This window comes from Dendronephthya gigantea, unplaced genomic scaffold, assembly GCF_004324835.1.
Source record: "Dendronephthya gigantea isolate DGI-Jeju-01 unplaced genomic scaffold, DenGig_1.0 000161F, whole genome shotgun sequence".
Lineage (NCBI taxonomy): Eukaryota > Metazoa > Cnidaria > Anthozoa > Malacalcyonacea > Nephtheidae > Dendronephthya > Dendronephthya gigantea.
Window position 1 is genome coordinate 231,661 of NW_021163171.1, and position 20,840 is coordinate 252,500.

The 20,840-nt window shown below is 35.2% G+C and overlaps 2 protein-coding genes across 4 annotated transcripts; both read right to left on the reverse strand.

Moving 5' to 3' along the window:
* Nucleotides 1-1,160: 1,160 nt before the first annotated feature.
* LOC114537636 lies at nt 1,161-18,141 on the reverse strand. Its single transcript, XM_028558708.1, has 7 exons — nt 18,061-18,141; nt 16,449-16,932; nt 16,277-16,339; nt 3,841-4,239; nt 3,506-3,673; nt 1,893-2,854; nt 1,161-1,670 (listed from the first exon to the last, which is right to left on the reverse strand). The coding sequence occupies exons 2-7, from the start codon at nt 16,923-16,925 to the stop codon at nt 1,661-1,663; spliced, it is 2,079 nt and encodes a 692-aa protein (XP_028414509.1). The 5' UTR covers nt 16,926-16,932; nt 18,061-18,141; the 3' UTR covers nt 1,161-1,660.
* Nucleotides 13,931-16,045, reverse strand: LOC114537645 (kelch-like protein 5). Of its 3 annotated transcripts, none has more exons than XM_028558730.1 (3): nt 16,008-16,045; nt 14,695-15,710; nt 13,931-14,423 (listed from the first exon to the last, which is right to left on the reverse strand). In XM_028558730.1, exons 1-3 carry the CDS (start codon nt 16,032-16,034, stop codon nt 14,414-14,416), a joined length of 1,053 nt encoding a protein of 350 aa, XP_028414531.1. In that variant the 5' UTR covers nt 16,035-16,045; the 3' UTR covers nt 13,931-14,413. The 3 variants fall into 3 exon arrangements, with proteins under 3 accessions (XP_028414531.1, XP_028414533.1, XP_028414532.1); XM_028558732.1 differs by having other exon boundaries at nt 14,691-15,710; XM_028558731.1 differs by having other exon boundaries at nt 13,931-14,473; nt 14,691-15,710.
* Nucleotides 18,142-20,840: the final 2,699 nt, after the last annotated feature.

A 20,840-nucleotide genomic window follows, 5' to 3' on the forward strand; every position in this document is an offset into this window, starting at 1 on the left:
ATTCATTTATTAAGACAGGATTCTCACGAGATCAGACGAACTCAGAACCGTCCGTCAATTCATTAATTTGGGTCCATTTCTTTCCTCGAGAAATCCTTTGTTAGCTCAGCGTCTGCTCGCATTCTGAACGCGATACTCGGAAGCGAATAGTATCCAAACCTCAAACAAATGATACGCACCAATTTGCCCGTCAATGGCGCTGAGTTCGTGCGATCTCGCGTCTGAGAGTTGTCTAAGATTAGGAACAAATCTTGCAAGAAACTTACCAGTGATTTTCACAGCAACAATTCTCGAGTCTTGTTCGTTCTTTGTGTAACACAATCTGTGACGATGACTTTAATATTGCGAAATTATCATGTGAGGAAACTTAACTTGACCTTAAATCACCTCAATTTCCTGGGAAAACATAAAACAATTCTCAACTTATGCTGATATATTTAACAGAAATTGCAATGTTAAAAAAGAGTTTTCCATTATTAAGAACATATAAACACAAAGTAGTCTTTTTAATAGTCATTTATTTACTAACTTATAAAATAAAAGCTTCAAAATATTGCATTTCTTGTGCACGGAAGTTTTAGTTTCAATATGTCATTCGTGGAAGTTTTATAAATTTCCAAGTAAAACTCATACTGAGAATTCAGGCGTAAAGAAATATGAAAGAATTTCAAATATAAATATTTCCGTGTCTGCTATAATCCAGTCCACATGTGAATACGTTGAACTTTCAAGTCTACAGTGAGAGTGTTTTACGCCGGGGAATTTTCTGCATCAGATTTTAATATCTGTGAAGAGTCGTGTTTAATGTGGAGATTTTCTCACAGAATAAAAGTAAACATGGCTTGTGTTTCACTTTTATATCAGAATGATCAATTTCATTATTTCTTGTCTTCTGCGCGTGTTTAGCGAAAAAAATATCCCGAAATAAAACGAGATTCCTTAGCGCAATTCCTCAGACAATACCATTTATCCCCAAACATTCCTATTCATCATCCGTTGATCCCCAACCCTTGCCTTACCTTGCCTCATGGGTAACTTTTCAAAACGCATTTTCTTAGAATGAAAATATTTGGCGATGTATATAACATTGTACATAAAAAATTGATTTGATTTAATGAACTTCTACAATGATACATTAGCATTAGAATTTAAACTATTAACAAACCATGCAAATTGTCTTGGAATAAGAAGGCAAAATATCAGAATGAATATACTGTAGTTGTCTGATCTAATGTTACTTGTTACGAATCATCTGAGATTTTGTTTTATTTACAATTGTTTAGTTCTGACTGAACTCAGCGTCCATATTCTATCCTAGTTTTATAAATGTTCATTATTATTGTCTCTAATTCTCAACAATTCTCAAATGTTTTCAAGATTAGTTTCAATATCAAGTAATATATACGAATATTCTGTCTTTATCTACAATATTTGCAAATACATGCGACTACATTAGTTATATATGATATAATTATCACAATATCATTTTTATTACAAAACATCTTCAATCATCCAGTTTGATAAAAGATCAGTGGTGGTCAGCGGCGCTCGGAGACTTGAAAGCCTAATTCATGTAATCATTCACTGATTGTTCATTTATAACTTCGTGTTCAACTCAATCTTGGAAAAAAAGACAAACTCTTTTACTTCAAATTTTTCATCAAATTCTCCTGCAAATTTCACAAATATTTATTAATTATTCGAGTGTTCAATCAACTTTATGTTGTGATTCAACATTTGAATATTTTGATATTCATATTATAATTCTTTCAGTCTCATCGTCATGTTATGATTTAAATGAAATTTCTATCGACGCAGAATAAGAGGCGTTCAAAACATATCCTAACCTCCTTTATTAAATAATTGAATTTATTCTTTGATACTTTACCTACAGCGGTTTAACTACGGCAGTAGCAGCGCGTCTTTTTTCTAACATTCCTGGCAGTTCTTTCCAGCCATCTCCACCAATGGTGAAAGATTCCACTGAGTTGAGATCTCCCTGCTCTTTATTGCATCCACCAAACACGACAACGACGTCATTTATCATCACGGCAGAGCTGTCGCACCTTTTGTGAATCATGGAGGGCAGTCTCTCGCTTTGCCCAGTCTCTGTGTCGTACATTATGACGTCATTTAATGCCCGACCATACTTATCCTCACCACCAACGACGATGATCGTATTTCCCCAAATGACTGTGGACATAGCACAAACAGGCTGAGGTAAAGATGGATATGTCTTCAACTTATTCTTAATCAAATCATAAACAACAACGCTTCCAAGAGTATCTTTACTAGAGCCGGTTGTTGATCCGCCCAAGATAAATAGTTTTCCATTAACAAGTTCTGCTTTGTGATATTGTCTTGGCTTAGGCATTCTCGTCAGCAGCTTTGCAGTATAAGGTGGGGTAAGAGCAATCTCATAAATGGCTTTCGACGTTTTTCCCTTATTCCCGTCATATCCTCCTATTGTATATAATTTTCCTTGATAAACTATGACGTCATGAGCAAATAATGTGACAGGCAGTTTACCATCAAAGATTGTCCATCGCAAAGGATGTTGGTTCATCTTCAAAACTTCGATCCTGCCAATTGCTACTTTACCATCGTGACCACCAACGACAAGAACGTCATTGTTGTGAACACACGATGCTGATGCTGCTCGAGGATGATTCAATCGTGGCAGCGCAATTGACTTTCTTTCTGCTGTGTTGTATTTCTCGACTGTATTTAATATCGTGTCATCTCTTGGGCCATACCGACCACCAATAATAATAATATTGTGTGATCCTTGAAATGCTTTGTTCATCATGATCATCATTTTCTCAAACTGTTCTTTCATCTGGTTCATACTTTGCTAAATTGGAAATAAAATACTTCAGTCACCCATAGAACGTATTTATATTCATCTATATAGGATTCTCACCTATGTTTGGTTGATTTACCTGCAAATAATTGTGCGCACATGGTATAATATCCTGAGTATGCATAAATAAAACAAGGCTCAAATCTGAGTCCCACATATTCATTTTTCAAGCGGTTATTTTCTGTGTAGCGTGTCCTCATTTTAATGCCTGAGCTTGACTCTTTTCATTTCAAACGAAAATATGCGAATATTTCGCTAGCGAACTATATTTCTGCAAGTGGACATGCAGCTTAAGTCTAATCCCTTTTCTCTTTCTAGCCTGTGGTTTAAACAAGCTGAAATGCACTTCCCATGTAGATTTAATATATTTTTTGTATTTCAGTAGATAAAATGAAATGATCATTCATTTTATTCACATTGACTTTTAAGAATCAAAAGTGTTGATATTTTCCTGTTGTGATAATAATGAATTGACTTTTGATGACATAGTGAAGGAGCGATATTTTGCAAAATTGATCTTATTAAACGTTAATGGCCTGATTACAAGAGACGGATTATCCGTCTGGGCGAATGATTTGAATATAAACACACGACGAACTATGAGATGACGGAGGAAATGAATGACTGAAAGACTTGTCCTACCTTCATCTCATCCTGATTTCTCTTCATTTCATCCTGTTTTTTCTGCATTTCATCCTGTTTTTTCTTCATTTCATCCTGTTTACTTCCAATTGCAGTCATTTGAATATTCGTTTCATCCTGACTTGTCTTAATTTCATCCTGACTTGTCTTAATTTCATCCACGTTTTCCTGATTAGAAGTAAAATTGCTTTGATATGTCAACTACAGTCTAGTGCATGGCCTTTGTTTTTCATTTTATTGCGGATTTTCAAAATCCGGGTATAACTAAATATATTTTGGTGCTGATTGATTTTATCTCAGTTCTAGGCAAAGAATGACTAAAAGACTTGTCTTACCTTTATCTCATCTTGATTTCCCTTCATTTCATCCTGATTTGTCTTAATCTCATCTTGATTTTCCTTCATTTCATCCTGATTTGTCTTAATCTCATCTTGATTTCCCTTCATTTCATCCTGATTTGTCTTCATCTCATCTTGATTTCCCTTCATTTCATCCTGATTTGTCTTCATCTCATCTTGATTTCCCTTTATTTCATCCTGATTTGTCTTAATCTCATCTTGATTTTCCTTCATTTTATCCTGATTTGTCTTCATCTCATCTTGATTTTCCTTCATTTCATCCTGATTTCTCTTCATCTCATCTTGATTTCCCTTCATTTCATCCTGTTTTTTCTTCATTTCATCCTGTTTTCTTACTATTGCAGTCATTCGAACATTCGTTTGATCCACATTTTTCTAAGTCACATATATCATATATAGTAAGTACATATAGTCTCCTTTGACCTTTGTCTTTCGACCATGATTTTAGAAATCTTTGTATAATCATCTGTAAAATTTCCAACTCAAAGCAGTGGATTCCTACGACTTGTCTTACCTTCATTTCATCCTGATTTATTTTCATTTGAACATTCGTTTTATTCTGATATGCCTTAAATCAAAGTTAAATTGTCAACATATATAGTGAATTTCCCTTGTCTTCCGACCATGAATTTTTGATGATATGTTTCAGATTTTAGAAATCTTCGCATAAAAAATATGGAGGGTTTAGTCGCTACAGCTCGTTAAAAGGCTTAAAAAACTTTTGATAGACTATAGTATTTCAAGATTATAGTATTTCATGAAACTAATTGCCGGTAGCAAAAAGGAAAAGGTACAACAAAAGTCTAAGAACTAAAAAGTCTTAACCATGCATACAGATAAATTAAAATAACAGATTTTTCTAGCTTGGGGCTGAATCTATTAAGGAATTTCATGAACTAAATACGACATGAAAACTTATTTTGTCTTCGCCATTAACCAGAACTATATTTAATAAGTTTACTTTGCAATGGATGCGAAAAGCTGATAAATAATGCTGCCTGAAAAACGGGATAAATAACAGGTGTTAAAGTCATTAATATATTTTTTATTTATTAGCTACTTACTTTGATATTTTCGCAGTCGTGACATTTGGCCAGTTTAAATGGACAGAAATTTTTGTCGTGATTTTCAATATCTCTTTTATTAACCTCCGTTCCACAGCGACACCTCACAGGACCATATCCACATTCCCCGACATGTCCTGGAAGATGTTCCAGACGAACGTAGTCAGGACATCCTCGATTTTGATGATCGCACTTGATTTTCAGATCGTTCAAATAATTCATCAGAAATCCTGTTGGTTGTCTCAAGGTTTCTTGACTCAAAGTAGTTCTGCAAACTGGACATGTTTTATGTCCTAGGAGCCATCGTGAGATATCAGAGAAACAAAATACATGTTCTTTTTTTTGGTTCTGGCAAAGCCTGGGATTCTTTGGAACTTTACGACAAATGGAACAAAGCAGATCCTCTCTGACTTCTGCTTGAAAACGACTCACGTCATAACCTTGAAAAGTATTATTATATCCTGTCGCCATGAATATGATCTTTGCCAAAGTCTTGAATCTCTGGATGCCTTTTCAGAAATATAACAAAGTCATGGCCAGGCTTTAAAATACAAAATTTGTAGTTGGAAACATGGAACATGCAGACATACAATGCACAATGCCTTCTATTAATACACTTCAAGGCTGCGTATACCGGATTCTCTCCTCTTTTTAATCTTTTAAAATTTTAATTATGCAGTTATGATGGTGTTGCTATATTTGAATCGTTTACCATATCACAAAAAAGGTTTATTGACTTTAGCTATAAAAGAGCGGAAAACCTCCCCCTGAGCTCAATTAGAAGTCGGCTCGTTTAATTAAAACTCGAGCAGAATTTTATATAATATATAAATATATGCACTTTTAAGGGCGAATTACGAGCAGTTGAGGATATTTAGGGACTACCAGTTGATTCCGTTCTTCAAGAGGAACCGAACCTACGTTATGTGCGATGTCGGTGAACTCCTCTGCTTGCTCTGGTAAACTAGCTTAGCTGCGGAACTATCGTTTTTACGAGCGAATGTACATGAGATTAATGTAGGGGTTGTAGCAAAATGCCGAAAATGGCCCGATTTATAGGCCATAATAGAGACGAACGATCCGTCTGGACAAATGATCCATCTGACAGATCATTCGTTTGAGTATACATGTAAACACACGACAAACTATCTAGACGCACTATGTAGACGGATATGTCAAACGAGACAGTTTGGGAATTATTTATGTGGTCAAAAGAGTGCACAAAAGCTGTTTTATGATGAATTTCTGTAGTCCCCACCCACTATTTATACTAACAGACAAATGATGCTCAAGACGAACTACCCTTTCAAATTCGTGGAAGACGAACTATTCTTCGCTTGCTCAATCAAAATGATCCGTCTCTAGTATAAATCGGGCCAATCTTACATTCGGTCTTGCAAGTTGACAGGTCACTCCGTAGCTCTTCACCAGCATCATATAGAATATAGGTTTGAACACTGTCGCAAGAACGATACTTTATCTCTAGATCGAATTCCCCGAAATTATAACATGCAAGTCGGAAGCAGCTGAAGTTGAGGCCTTTTTTCTGATAATCACAAAATCCAGGTTAGCACACAGCGATATATACTTCAGCATTACACAAACAGAAATCTAAAAGCTCATTTAAACGATGCGACATCTCGAAGCCACTATTGACTGTGACAAATCATGCAGCTTTCAACGATTAAAAATGAATTAGATTAAACTTACGAAAGATGGGATCCACCAATTTCTTAACTCTGCAAGTTGATCTCAACGATGTCAATAATATCTTATGTTGAAGACAACTCCTTTTTCGCCATCACGTCTGCAATGTTTCATGCTTTGTTAAAAACATCACATGATTTCATGGTAGACTTACTGTTTCCTTATATGGGGATAACTGGTACGTCTTCACAATACCATTTTACCATCATGCTTTGAGAATTTCAAATATCTTCAGACATTTGCATTTTTTTGTTATTCCAAGTATCAAGTTTATCTTCCAAGTATTCGTCTATTTTTGGGTAAATATTGAGATTTTTGAGGTCTCTGGTTTGTGAGTCTCATCTTTCATCCACAAAACACCTTCGTTCAATCACAATAAACTAGTAATGATTTAGTTCACTTCTGTTTTTTTTCAACCCATTGTTGATACCGGAAAATGGTATATTCGACCATGGTCAAGTATACCGGAAAATCGCAATTTTTATTTTGTTAAAAACATTACATGATTTCATAGTGGACTTGCTCTTTCCTTATATGGGGATAACTGGTTCATTTTCACAATACCATTTTACCATCATGCTGTGAGAATTTCAAATATCTTCAGACATTTGCATTTTTTTGCTATTCCAAGTATCAAATTGATATTCCAAGTATTCGTCTATTTTTGGGTAAATATTGAGGTTTTTGAATTCTCTGGTTTGTGAGAACTAAATGTTTGGATGAAGTCGCGTCTTTCATCCACAAAACATCTTCGTTCAATCACAATAAACTAGTTATGATTTAGTTCACTTCTGTTTTTGTCCACCCATTGTTGTCTACCTTGTTAATGTAGAATATTTCGGAAAATGATACATTCGACCATGGTCAAGTATAAGGTCCATTATACTAAATATGTTATATTCGAACTTGATAGAGTCGAATATACCGGAATATGGTATATTCGACCTGGTCCAAGTTGAATATACAAAAATAAGGTATATTTACACTTGTTAACGTCCAATATACCAGACATCTGGTAACAGCAGGGACCGCGGAGCAGTTTTTGGATTGGAGGGGGGGCTAGCGAGCGCCAAAGATGTCAGCCTTGGGGGGACGGTCTGACCTAATGTTACTTGTTACGAATCATCTGAGATTTTGTTTTATTTACAATTGTTTAGTTCTGACTGAACTCAGCGTCCATATTCTATCCTAGTTTTATAAATGTTCATTCGTTGATTATTGTCTTTAATTCTAAACAATTCTCAAATGTTTTAAAGATTAGTTTCAATATCAAGTAATATATACGATTACTATATATTAAATATATTAAATACACAAGCGCCAGATATGAGGTATGCTGCAATTTCATTGGTTGGCTACTAGACAGATATTAGCTCATATCTGTCTAGTAGAGAAAGTAAAAAAAATGGCGGAAAGATTTGGGGAGTTGAGTGAAATAGAAATCCAAGCTTTAGTTGATAATAGCACGCCAAAATGCACCGAAAAGGCGACAAAGTTTGTGTATATAATCAGCTCATATATGCTATCAGCTCATATACGACTCGAGTTCGCAGAATAACTGTTAAATATTCAGTCTTTATCTACAATATTTACAAATACACGCGACTACATCAGTTATATATGATATAATTATCACAATATCATTTTTATTACAAAACATCTTCAATCATCCAGTTTCATAAAAGATCAGTGGTGGTCAGCGGCGCTCAGAGACTTGAAAACCTAATTCATGTAATCATTCACTGATTGTTCATTTATAACTTCGTGTTCATCTCAATCTTGGACAAAATGACAAACTCTTTTACTTCAAATTTTTCATCAATTTCTCCTGCAAAGTCACAAATATTTATTAAGTATTCAAGTGTTCAATCAACTTTATGTTGTGATTCAACATTTGAATATTTTGATATTCATATTATAATTCTTCCAGTCTCATCGTCATGTTATGATTTAAATAAAATTTCTATCGACGCAGAATGAAATGCGTTCAAAACACATCCTAACCTCCTTTATTAAATAACTGAATTAATTCTTTGATACTTTACCTAGAGAGGTTTAACTACAGCAATAGCATTGCGTCTTTTTTCTATCATTCCTGGCAGTTCTTTCCAGCCATCTCCACCAATGGTGAAAGATTCCACTGAGTTGAGAAATCCCTGCTCCTCATTCCATCCACCAAACACGACAATGACGTCATTCATGATCGCGACAGAGCTGCCCTTCCTTTTGTAAATCATGGAGGGCAGTCTCTCGCTTTGCCCAGTCTCTGTGTCGTACATTATGACGTCATTTAATGCCTGGTTATTCTTATCCACACCACCAACGACGATGATCATATGACCCCAAGTGACTGTGGACATGCCGAAAACAGGCTGAGGTAACGATGGACATGGCTTGAACTTATTCTTAGTCAAATCATAAACAACAACGCTGTCAAGAGCATCTTTATTATCGATGGTTGTTGTTCCGCCCAAGATAAATAGTTTTCCATTAACAAGTTCTGCTCTGTGAAATGTTCTTGGCTCGGGCATTCTCTTCAGCCGCTTGGCAGTATAAGGTGGGCTGGGAGCAATCTCATAAATGGCGTTCGATGTTTTTCTTTCTTTTCCGTCACATCCTCCTATTATATATAATTTTCCTTGATAAACTATGACGTCGTGAGCATATAATTTGACAGGCAGTTTACCGTCAAACATTGTCCATCGCAAAGGATGTTGGTTCATCTTCAAAACTTCGATCGTGTCAGTTCCTTCTTTACCATCGAAACCACCAACGACAAAAACGTCATTGTTGTAAACACACGATGCTGATGCTGTTCGAGGATGATTCAATCGTGGCAGCAGAGTTGACTTTCCTTCTACTATGTTGTATTTCTCGACTGTATTTAATACCTTGTCTTCTCCTAGGCCATACCGACCACCAATAATAATAACATCTTGATTGTTGACTGGACCTGTCTGATTCATAGCGCTAGCACCATTCTTGTTTGTATTATTTCCTTGAAATGTTTGGTTCATCATCATCATTATTTTCTCAAATTGTTCTCTCATCTCGTGCATACTTTGCTAAATTAAAAATAAATTTTCTTGAATCACGCGAATCAGCCGATGATGCATTCATATCACCAAAGATTAAATCACCGCCAGTAAGCAGGTCCCATGTAAGTATTAGAGACTTCTGAAGTTATAGTTATATAATTCATTTTATTTCAAAGCAATGAATGACTAAAAGACCTCTCTTACCTCCATTTCTTCCTGATTTCTCTTCATCTCATTCTGACTTGTTTTCATTTCATTCTGATTTGTTTTCATTTCATCCTGTTTTCTCTTCATCTCATCCTGTATACTTCCAATCGCAGTCATTTGAACACTCGTTTCAGCCTGACTTGCCTTAATTTCATCCACATTTATCTAAATCAAATTATTAATGTTTTCAGTCAAGCATGTGCGATTAAAATTTTGAACAACAATTCAATCCATTCTAATTTAAAGCAAATATCAACTGAATGGTTAGTCTTACCTTTATTTCATCCTGTTTTATCTTCATTTCATCCTGTTTTCTTTTCATTTCCTCCAGTTTTCTTTCTATCGCAGTAATTCGAACGTTCGTTTCATCGACATTTTTCTAAGTCAAAGTGAAATTGTTATTGAGATGAATTGCGTACAACTCGACAAAATACGAAGTGTAAAAGATATTGAATAAATCCAAACATTTTATTTTTCAATTTGACTCACCTTGATATTTTTACAGTCGTGACATTTAGCCAGTCTGAATTGACAGAAATTTTTCTCGTGAGTTTCAACATCTCTTCTATTGACCTCTGTATCACATCCTTCATTACGACACATGACAGGAGCATATCCACATTCCTCGACATGTTTTGAAAGATGTTCCAGACGAACGTAGTCAGGACATCCTCGTTCATGATGATCACACTTGATTTTCAGACCTTCCCAATAATTCTTCAGAAATCCTGTTGGTCGTCTCAAGGTTTCTTGAGTCAGAGGATCTCTGCAAACTGGACATGTTTGAGAGTTTTGAACGAGATGTCGTGATATGTGAGCGAAACAAAATATATGATCTTTGTGTTGGCAAAGTCTGGGATCCTTTGGAACTTCCTGACAAATGGAACAAAGCAGATCTTCGTTGACTTCTCCTTGAAAACGACCCACGTCATAACCTTGCAAATCATCTTCCCATCTCGCTGCCATAGTTCTGCTGAATTAGAAAAAAAAGCATCTCAAAATAATATTTTCATGTTTTTAAACCTTCACAAGGCCAAAACGTGGATAAACGACGTTTTTCAACTGGAGGATTTGAACAAAATATTGTTCAGTTGAAGTTAAAAACTCTGCTAGTTTCAACTCGCGGACAATTCAGAGTATTTGCGTTGAAGTCCTTTCAATAAACCTTTTCACAGACTGATCTCTTCCTGTGAGGTAACCAGTCAAAGAATCTTTTGATGAAGTATAAATAAAGGCAATATCTATGTTTGATTATTGTATTGTTTTTGTCGGATATAACGTGAACTCACATTCAAGAGAATAGCTACAAACACCAAGCATATTTTTACGAAATTAGCATAGAATTGAAAATGATTTCCTGACAAATGTCTGGCATAATATGTCCAAAAAATTCAGCGTCAAGAAATCTACTCAAACTATTCTATATTCACTGTGCAGCATTAACAGTTTATATATCAGAACCTCCTTAAATTGATTATGAAAATATATTATGTCAGCCCATCCCTAACTGAGCATGCGCATTTTGTTCAAACACATTTTAGATTACTACGAACCTAGAAAGTCTATCTTAAACACAACAATATGCCCGCTAGGCATTAAACTCGCATTGCTTGAGTCGAGCTAGGGCTATGATAAAAAAGACGCTTACTCAGGTGTGTGTTTGGGCTTGCCATAGTTGTTCAGCTATGCAACGGAACGGAACGGGCGTGAAAATGGGGAGAGCATTGGATAAATTTAATTGCGCTTTGGAGTTAGTCTTGTTGCACAGTGGAGTTAGTCTTGTTCAGATATTCGTAGCACGTCATGGCACAGTTCATTGACAACGTCGTTGTATTGTTTTCAATTGATAGTACTAGTGAGAACTCGTGAGATTGATTTGAGATTGTATTCAGTTTGATCAGAAAATTCACAGCGATATTAAGCAACTTTGGTTCAACATGAAATTGAAAAGCATGAGAGCAACAGAACACCCCGTTTCGAAAACGCTCGGCATCTTTTAGTGTAGGGCTACTGTGCTCGGCGTGTGCAGTTGTATGTAAGGTGAGCGTTTAGATAAATATGGCACTTGGAAGCCACATTTCAAAATATCTTGAATTTTTATCGTCTTTTGTCCACAAGAAAACGATGAACGTCATGAACGAATGCACTCAGCAGTGCAGCATGCACGTTAGCTTAGCAACCACGCCTGCGTAGCTCGTGGCTTGCAGGTCAGCGCACCTTATCGCATCTTGCGGGTCGCGAAATTTTCGCCCATAAAAACATTAATAAAAACGCTTCCCATTTTAAGAACTCGCTTGCGCATTGCGCAATGCGAGTTAATAAACAAAATCACAGCCTTCTTTGTATTTCAACACAAAATACGAGCCTATATTTAACGTAATATATTGTTGTATTCAAGACGATGGTTGTCCATCAAATACTTCAGGATAATCTCTTATTTATTATTGTATTCAAATAAGCCTTGTTTATTGTAGTCATTGCGCGAAGTATTAACTCGCTAGAATCTCTTAGATTTCATGAAAATCACCATTTAAACATTCATTTATTAAGACTGGATTCTCACGAGATCAGACGAACTCAGAATCGTCCATCAATTCATTAATTTGGGTCCATTTCTTTCCTCGAGAAATCCTTTGTTAGCTCAACGTCTGCTCGCATTCTGAACGCGATACTCGGAAGCGAATAATATCAAAACCTCAAACAAATGATACGCACCAATTTGCCTGTCAATGGCGCTGAGTTCGTGCGATCTCGCGTCTGAGAGTTGTCTAAGATTAGGAACAAATCTTGAAAGAAACTTACCAGTGATTTTCACAGCAACAATTCTCGAGTCTTGTTCGTTCTTTGTGTAACACAATCTGTGACGATGACTTTAATATTGCGAAATTATCATGTGAGGAAACTTAACTTGACCTTAAATCACCTCAATTTCCTGGGAAAACATAAAACAATTCTCAACTTATGCTGATATATTTAACAGAAATTGCAATGTTAAAAAAGAGTTTTCCATTATTAAGAACATATAAACACAAGGTAGTAATTTTGGTAGTCATTTATTTACTAACTTAAAAAAATAAAAGCTTCAAAATATTGCATTTCTTGTACACGGAAGTTTTAGTTTCAATATGTCATTCGTGGAAGTTTTATAAATTTCCAAGTAAAACTCATACTGAGAATTCAGGCGTAAAGAAATATGAAAGAACTTCAAAATATAAATATTTCGGAATTTGCTATAATCCAGTGCACATGTAAATACGTTGAACTTTCAAGTCTACAGTGAGAGTGTTTTACGCCGGGGAATTTTCTGCATCAGATTTTAATATCTGTGAAAAGTCGTGTTTAATGTGGAGATTTTCTCACAGAATAAAAGTGAACATGGCTTGTGTTTCATTTTTATATCAGAATTATCAATTTCATTATTTCTTGTCTTCTGCGCGTGTTTAGCGAAAAAAATATCCCGAAATAAAACGAGATTCCTTAGCGCAATTCCTCAGGCAACACCATTTATCCCCAAACATTCCTCTTCATCGACACCGCAGAAATTGGTGTTTAAGACGTTTCAACCCGAAAATCTAATCGCTGGTTCACAATTGTGCATTTCTGTATCGCCCTATCAAAGAGAAACCTTTTGAATATCTTAAAAAAGTTCAATTTTTCTTCTGAATACGCATTCTGCAATCTTTTGACAGCTCATCATACACATCTGACCGCTGTGAAATGGCCATTTTGAGGCTTAAAGTATACACAAGGTTATTAATTCAGACGATTCGTTTTTACCGTGAGCAAGCTTCAAATCTTTTGTGCAAGACATATTTTCTTGAATATTTATAAATCTTTTTCCTCACCAAGTTTGAAGTCTAAGTATCGAGAATTGCGGCTAAGTCTATACCAATTTCCGCGGTGTCCTCTTCATCATCCGTTGATCCCCAACCCTTACCTTACTTTACCTCATGGGTAACTTTTCAAAACGCATTTTATTAGAATAGAAATATTTGGCGATGTATATAACATTATACATGAAAAATTGATTTGATTTAATGAACTTCTACAATGATACATTAACATTAGAATTAAAACTATTAACAAATGATGCAAATTGTCTTGGAATAAAAAGGGAAAATATCAGAATGAATATACTGTAGTTGTCTGATCTAACGTTACTTGTTACGAATCATCTGAGATTTTGTTTTATTTACAATTGTTTAGTTCTGACTGAACTCAGCGTCCATATTCTATCCTAGTTTTATAAATGTTCATTATTATTGTCTTTTATTCTAAACAATTCTCAAATGTTTTAAAGATTTGTTTCAATATCAAGTGATATATACGAATATTCTGTCTTTATCTACAATATTTACAAATACATGCGACTACATCAGTTATATATGATATAATTATCACAATGTCATTTTTATTACAAAACATCTTCAATCATCCAGTTTGATAAAAGATCAGTGGTGGTCAGCGGCGCTCGGAGACTTGAAAGCCTAATTCATGTAATCATTCACTGATTGTTCATTTATAACTTCGTGTTCAACTCAATCTTGGAAAAAAAGACAAACTCTTTTACTTCAAATTTTTCATCAAATTCTCCTGCAAATTTCACAAATATTTATTAAGTATTCAAGTGTTCAATCAACTTTATGTTGTGATTCAACATTTGAATATTTTGATATTCATATTATAATTCTTCCAGTCTCATCGTCATGTTATGATTTAAATGAAATTCCTATCGACGCAGAATGAAAGCGTTCAAAACATATCCTAACCTCCTTTATTAAATAATTGAATTCATTCTTTGATACTTTACCTACACAGGTTTAACTACAGCAGTAGCATAGTATCTTTTTTCTATCATTCCTGGTAGTTCTTTCCAACCATCTCCACCAATGGTGAAAGATTCCACTGAGTTGAGATATCCCTGCTCCTTATTCCATCCACCAAAAACGACAATGACGTCATTCATGATCACGACAGAGCTGCCGCACCTTTTGTGAATCATGCAGGGAAGACTCTCGCTTTGCCCAGTCTCTGTGTCGTACATTATGACGTCATTTAATACCTGGCCATTCTTATTCAAACCGCCAACGACGATGATCATATGACCCCAAGTGACTGTGGACATAGCAAAAACAGGCTGAGGTAACGATGGACATGGCTTGAACTCATTCTTAATGAAATCATAAACAACAACGCTGTCAAGAGCATCTTTACAAAGCCCGCTTGTTGTTCCGCCCAAGATAAATAGTTTTCCATTAACAAGTTCTGCTCTGTGATTCTTTTTTGGCTCAGGCATTCTCGTCAGCAGCTTGGCAGTATAATGTGGGGTAAGAGCAATCTCATAAATAGCATTCGATGTTTTTCTTTCATTCCCGTCATATCCTCCTATTATATATAATTTTCCTTGATAAACTATTACGTCATGACCAGATAATTTAACAGGTAGTTTACCATCAAACATTGTCCATCGCAAAGGATGTTGGTTCATCTTCAAAACTTCGAACGTGTCAGTTTCTTCTTTACCATCGAAACCACCAACGACAAGAACGTCATTGTTGTAAACACACGATCCTGATAATATTCGAGGATGATTCAATCGTGGCAGCAGAGTTGACTTTCCTTGTACTATGTTGTATTTCTCCACTGTATTTAAAAGCTCGTCACTTCCTGGGCCACACCGACCACCAATAATAATAACATCTTGATTGTTGACTGGAGTTGTGTGATTCATAGCGCTGGCACCCTTCTTGTTTGTATTATTTCTTTGAAATGTTTGGTTCATCATCATCATTATCCTCTCAAACTGTTCTCTCATCTGGTTCATACTTTGCTAAATTAAAAAAAATTTTTCTTTAATCACGGGAATCAGCCGATGATGCATTGATATCACCAAAGTTTAAATTACCGCCAACAATCTTACCACTGGAATTGTTTCTACGCCGAGGGCCTGGGGAGAGTAAGCATGTGCCAGGTAAGAAAAGTATTAGCGACTTCTGAAGTTCATCAATTATCCCGGATACAGGATTAACCATCCCTGGACATGTCACTGATCTCAAAATTCGTGGACCGTCACTGACCTCAATTCATTTGATTTCAAAGATATGAATTACTAAAAGACTTGTCTTACCTTCATCTCATCTTGGTTTCTCTTCATCTCATCCTGATTTCTCTTCATCTCATCCTGATTTCTCTTCATGTCATCCTGATTTCTCTTCATCTCATCCTCTTTACATTCAATCGCAGTCATTTGAACATTCATTTGATCCTGACTTGCCTTAATTTCATCCACGTCAGATTATTAATGATACGTTTTAGATTTCATATTTCAAGTGTGATTTAATTTTTGCTAAATTGCTCCTAAATTAAAACAAATAATAACTGAAAGAGTTGTCTTACCTTCATTTCATCCTGATTTCTTTCTATCGCAGTCATTCGAACATTTGTTTGATCCACATTTTCCTGATTCAAAATAGAATTGTTATTGAGATGAACTGTGTACAACTCGACAAAATATGAGTGTAAAAGACATTGAATAAATCCAAACATTTCATATTTCATTTTGACTTACCTTGATATCTTTACAGTCGTGACATTTGGCGATTCTGAACTGACAAAGATCTTTCTCGTGAGTTTCAACATCTCTTCTATTGACCTCTGTTTCACATCCTTCATTACGACACATGACAGGAGCATATCCACATTCCTCGACATGTTTTGGAAGATGTTCCAGACGAACGTAGTCAGGACATCCTCGTTCATGATGATCACACTTGATTTTCAGACCTTCCCAATAATTCTTCAGAAATCCTGTTGGTCGTCTCAAGGTTTCTTGAGTCAGAGGATCTCTGCAAACTGGACATGTTTGAGAGTTTTGAACGAGATGTCGTGATATATGAGCGAAACAAAATATATGATCTTTGTGTTGGCAAAGTCTGGGATCCTTTGGAACTTCCTGACAAATGGAACAAAGCAGATCTTCGTTGACTTCTCCTTGAAAACAACCCACGTCATAACCTTGCAAATCATCTTCCCATCTCGCTTCCATAGTTCTGCTGGATTATAAAAAGGCATCTTAAAATAATATTTTCATGTTTTTAAACCTTCTCAAGTCCAAAACGTGAATAAACGACGTTTTTCAACTGGAGGATTTGAACAAAACTTTGTTCAGTTGAAGTTTAAAACGCTGGTAGTTTCAACTTGAGGACAATTCAGAATATTTGCGTTGAAGCGTTTCACAAATATAACAGAATTCAGTCGTTTCAATAAACCTCTTCACAGATTGGTCTCTTCCTGTGAGGTCCCCAGTCAAAGAATCTTTTGATGAAAAATAAATAAAGGCAATATATGCGTTTGATTGTTGTATTGTTTTGGTCGGATATAACCGGAACTCACATTCAAGAGAATAGCTAGAAATTCGAAGCATATTTTTACGAAATTAGCATAGAATTGAAAATGATTTCTATGACAAATGTCTGGAATAATATGTGCAAAAAACTTGTCATCTAAGCGTCAAGAAATCTACTTAACTATTCTATATTCACTGTGCAGCATTAACAATTTATATATCATAACCTCCCTAACCTCATTAAGTTGATTATGAAAATATATTATGTCAGCCTATCCCTAACTGAGCATGCGCACTTTGTTCAAACACATTTTAGATTACTACGAACGTAGAAAGTCTATCTTAAACGGAATAAACAAAATCACAGCTTTCTTTGTATTTCAACACAAAATACGAGCCTATATTTAACGTAATATATTGTTGTATTCAAGACGATGATTGTCCATCAAATACTTCAGGAAAATCTCTTATTTATTATTATATTCAAATAAGCCTTGTTTATTGTAGTCATTGCGCGAAGTATTAACTCGCTAGAATCTCTTAGATTTCATGAAAATCACCATTTAAACATTCGTTTATTAAGACTGGATTCTCACCAGATAAGACGAACTCAGAATCGTCCATCAATTCATTAATTTGGGTCCATTTCTTTCCTCGAGAAATCCTTTGTTAGCTCAGCTTCTGCTCGCATTCTGAACGCGATACTCGGAAGCGAATAATATCCAAACCTCAAACAAATGATACGCACCAATTTGCCTGTCAATGGCGCTGAGTTCGTGCGATCTCGCGTCTGAGAGTTGTCTAAGATTAGGAACAAATCTTGGAAGAAACTTACCAGTGATTTTCACAGCAACAATTCTCGAGTCTTGTTCGTTCTTTGTCTAACACAACCTGTGACGATGACTTTAATATTGCGAAATTATCATGTCAGGAAACTTAACTTGACCTTAAATCACCTCAATTTCCTGGGAAAACATAAAACAATTCTCAACTTATGCTGATATATTTAACAGAAATTACAATGTTAAAAAAGAGTTTTCCATTATTAAGAAAATATAAACTAAAGTAGTATTTTGTGGTCATTTATTTTGTAACTTATAAAATAAAAGCTTCAAAATATTGTATTTCTTGTACACGGAAGTTTTAGTTTCAAAATGTCATTCGTGGAAGTTTTATAAATTTCCAAGTAAAACTCATACTGAGAATTCAGACGTAAAGAAATATGAAAGAATTTCAAATATAAATATTTCCGTGTCTGCTATAATCCAGTCCACATGTGAATACGTTGAACTTTCAAGTCTACAGTGAGAGTGTTTTACGCCGGGGAATTTTCTGCATCAGATTTTAATATCTCTGAAGAGTCGTGTTTAATGTGGAGATTTTCTCACAGAATAAAAATGAACGTGGCTTGTGTTTCACTTTTATATCAGAATTATCAATTTCATTATTTCTTGTCTTCTGCGCGTGTTTAGCGAAAAAAATATCCCGAAATAAAACGAAATTGCTTTGCGCAATTCCTCAGGCAATACCATTTATCCCCAAACATCCCTCTTCATCATCCGTTGATCCCCAACCCATACCTTACCTTACCTCATGGGTAGCTTTTCAAAACGCATTTTCTTAGAATGGAAATATTTGGCGATGTATATAACATTATACATGAAAAATTGATTTGATTTAATGAACTTCTACAATGATACAATAACATTAGAATTAAAACTATTAACAAACCATGCAAATTGTTTTGGAATAAGAAAGGAAAATATCAGAATGAATATACTGTAGTTGTCTGATCTAATGTTACTTGTTACGAATCATCTAAGATTTTGTTTTATTTACAATTGTTTAATTCTGACTGAACTCAGCGTCCATATTCTATCCTAGTTTTATAAATGTTCATTATTATTGTCTTTAATTCTAAACAATTCTCAAATGTTTTAAAGATTAGTTTCAATATCAAGTAATACATACGAATATTCTGTCTTTATCTACAATATTTACAAATACACGCGACTACATCACTTATATATGATATAATTATCACAATATCATTTTTATTACAAAACATCTTCAATCATCCAGTTTCATAAAAGATCAGTGGTGGTCAGCGGCGGTCAGAGACTTGAAAAGCTAATTCATGTAATCATTCACTGATTGTTCATTTATAAATTCGTGTTCGTCTCAATCTTGGACAAAATGACAAACTCTTTTACTTCAAATTTTTCATCAAATTCTCCTGCAAATTTCACAAATATTTATTAAGTATTCAAGTGTTCAATCAACTTTATGTTGTGATTCAACATTTGAATAATTTGATATTCATATTATAATTCTTCCAGTCTCATCGTCATGTTATGATTTAAATGAAATTTCTATCGACGCAGAATGAAAGCGTTCAAAACATATCCTAACCTCCTTTATTAAATAATTGAATTTATTCTTTGATACTTTACCTACAGAGGTTTAACTACAGCAGTAGCATATACCCTTTTTTCTATCATTCCTGGCAGTTCATTCCAACCATCTCCACCAATGGTGAAAGATTCCACTGAGTTGAGATTTCCCTGCTCCTTATTGCATCCACCAAACACGACAATTACGTCATTTATCATCACGGCAGAGCTGTCGCTCCTTTTGTGAATCATGGAGGGCAGTCTCTCACTTCGCCCAGTCTCTGTGTCGTACATTATGACGTCATTTAATGTCTGGCTATTCTTATCCAAACCACCAACGACGATGATCATATGACCCCAAGTGACTGTGGACATATAACAAACAGGCTGAGGTAACGATGGACATGGCTTGAACTTATTCTTAATCAAATCATAAACAACAACGCTGCCAAGAGCATCTTTACTAAGGATGGTTGTTGTTCCACCCAAGATAAATAGTTTTCCATTAACAAGTTCTGCTTTGTGAAATGTTCTTGGCTCAGGCATTCTCGTCAGTAGTTTGGCAGTATGAGGTGGGGTAAGAGCAATCTCATAAATGGCATTCGATATTTTTCCGTCATATCCTCCTATTATATATAATTTTCCTTGATAAACTATGACGTCATGACCAGATAATTTGACAGGCAGTTTACCATCAAATATTGTCCATCGCAAAGGATGTTGGTTCATCTTCAAAACTTCTATCCTGTCAGTTCTTTCTTTACCATTGTAACCACCAACGACAAGAACGTCATTGTTGTAAACACACGATCCGAATGCTGTTTGAGAATGATTCAATCGTGGCAGCAGAGTTGACTTTCCTTCTACTATGTTGTATTTCTCGACTGTATTTAATACCTCGTCACTTCTTAGGCCACCGATAATAATAATATCTTGATTGTTGACTGGACCTGTGTGGTTCATAGCGCTAGCACCATTCTTGTTTGTATTATTTTCTTGAAATATTTGGTTCATCATCATCATTATTCTCTCAAACTGTTCTTTCATCTCGTTCATGCTTTGCTAAATTAAAAATAAATTTTCTTTAATCACGCGAATCAGCCGATGATGCATTGATATCACCAAAGTTTAAATTACCGCCAGCAATCTTACCACTAGAAATGTTTCTACGCCGAGTCAAGTCTTAGGTCCTGGGGAGAGTAAGCAGTTCCCAGGTAAGAAA

Excerpts from the sequence above, each read along its gene's own strand:
- LOC114537645 (XM_028558730.1), bottom strand. The coding sequence starts at position 16,034 with ATGAAGAGAAACCAAGATGAGATGAAG. Across the intron at positions 15,711-16,007 it reads GAAACCAAGATGAGATGAAG|CAAAGTATGAACCAGATGAG; the intron begins GTAAGACAAGTC and ends TTTTTAATTTAG.
- LOC114537636 (XM_028558708.1), bottom strand. The coding sequence starts at position 16,925 with ATGGAAGCGAGATGGGAAGATGATTTGCAAGGTTATGACGTGGGTTGT. Across the intron at positions 16,340-16,448 it reads ACGACTGTAAAGATATCAAG|GAAAATGTGGATCAAACAAA; the intron begins GTAAGTCAAAAT and ends ATTTTGAATCAG. Across the intron at positions 3,674-3,840 it reads GAAATCAAGATGAGATAAAG|GAAAACGTGGATGAAATTAA; the intron begins GTAAGACAAGTC and ends ACTTCTAATCAG.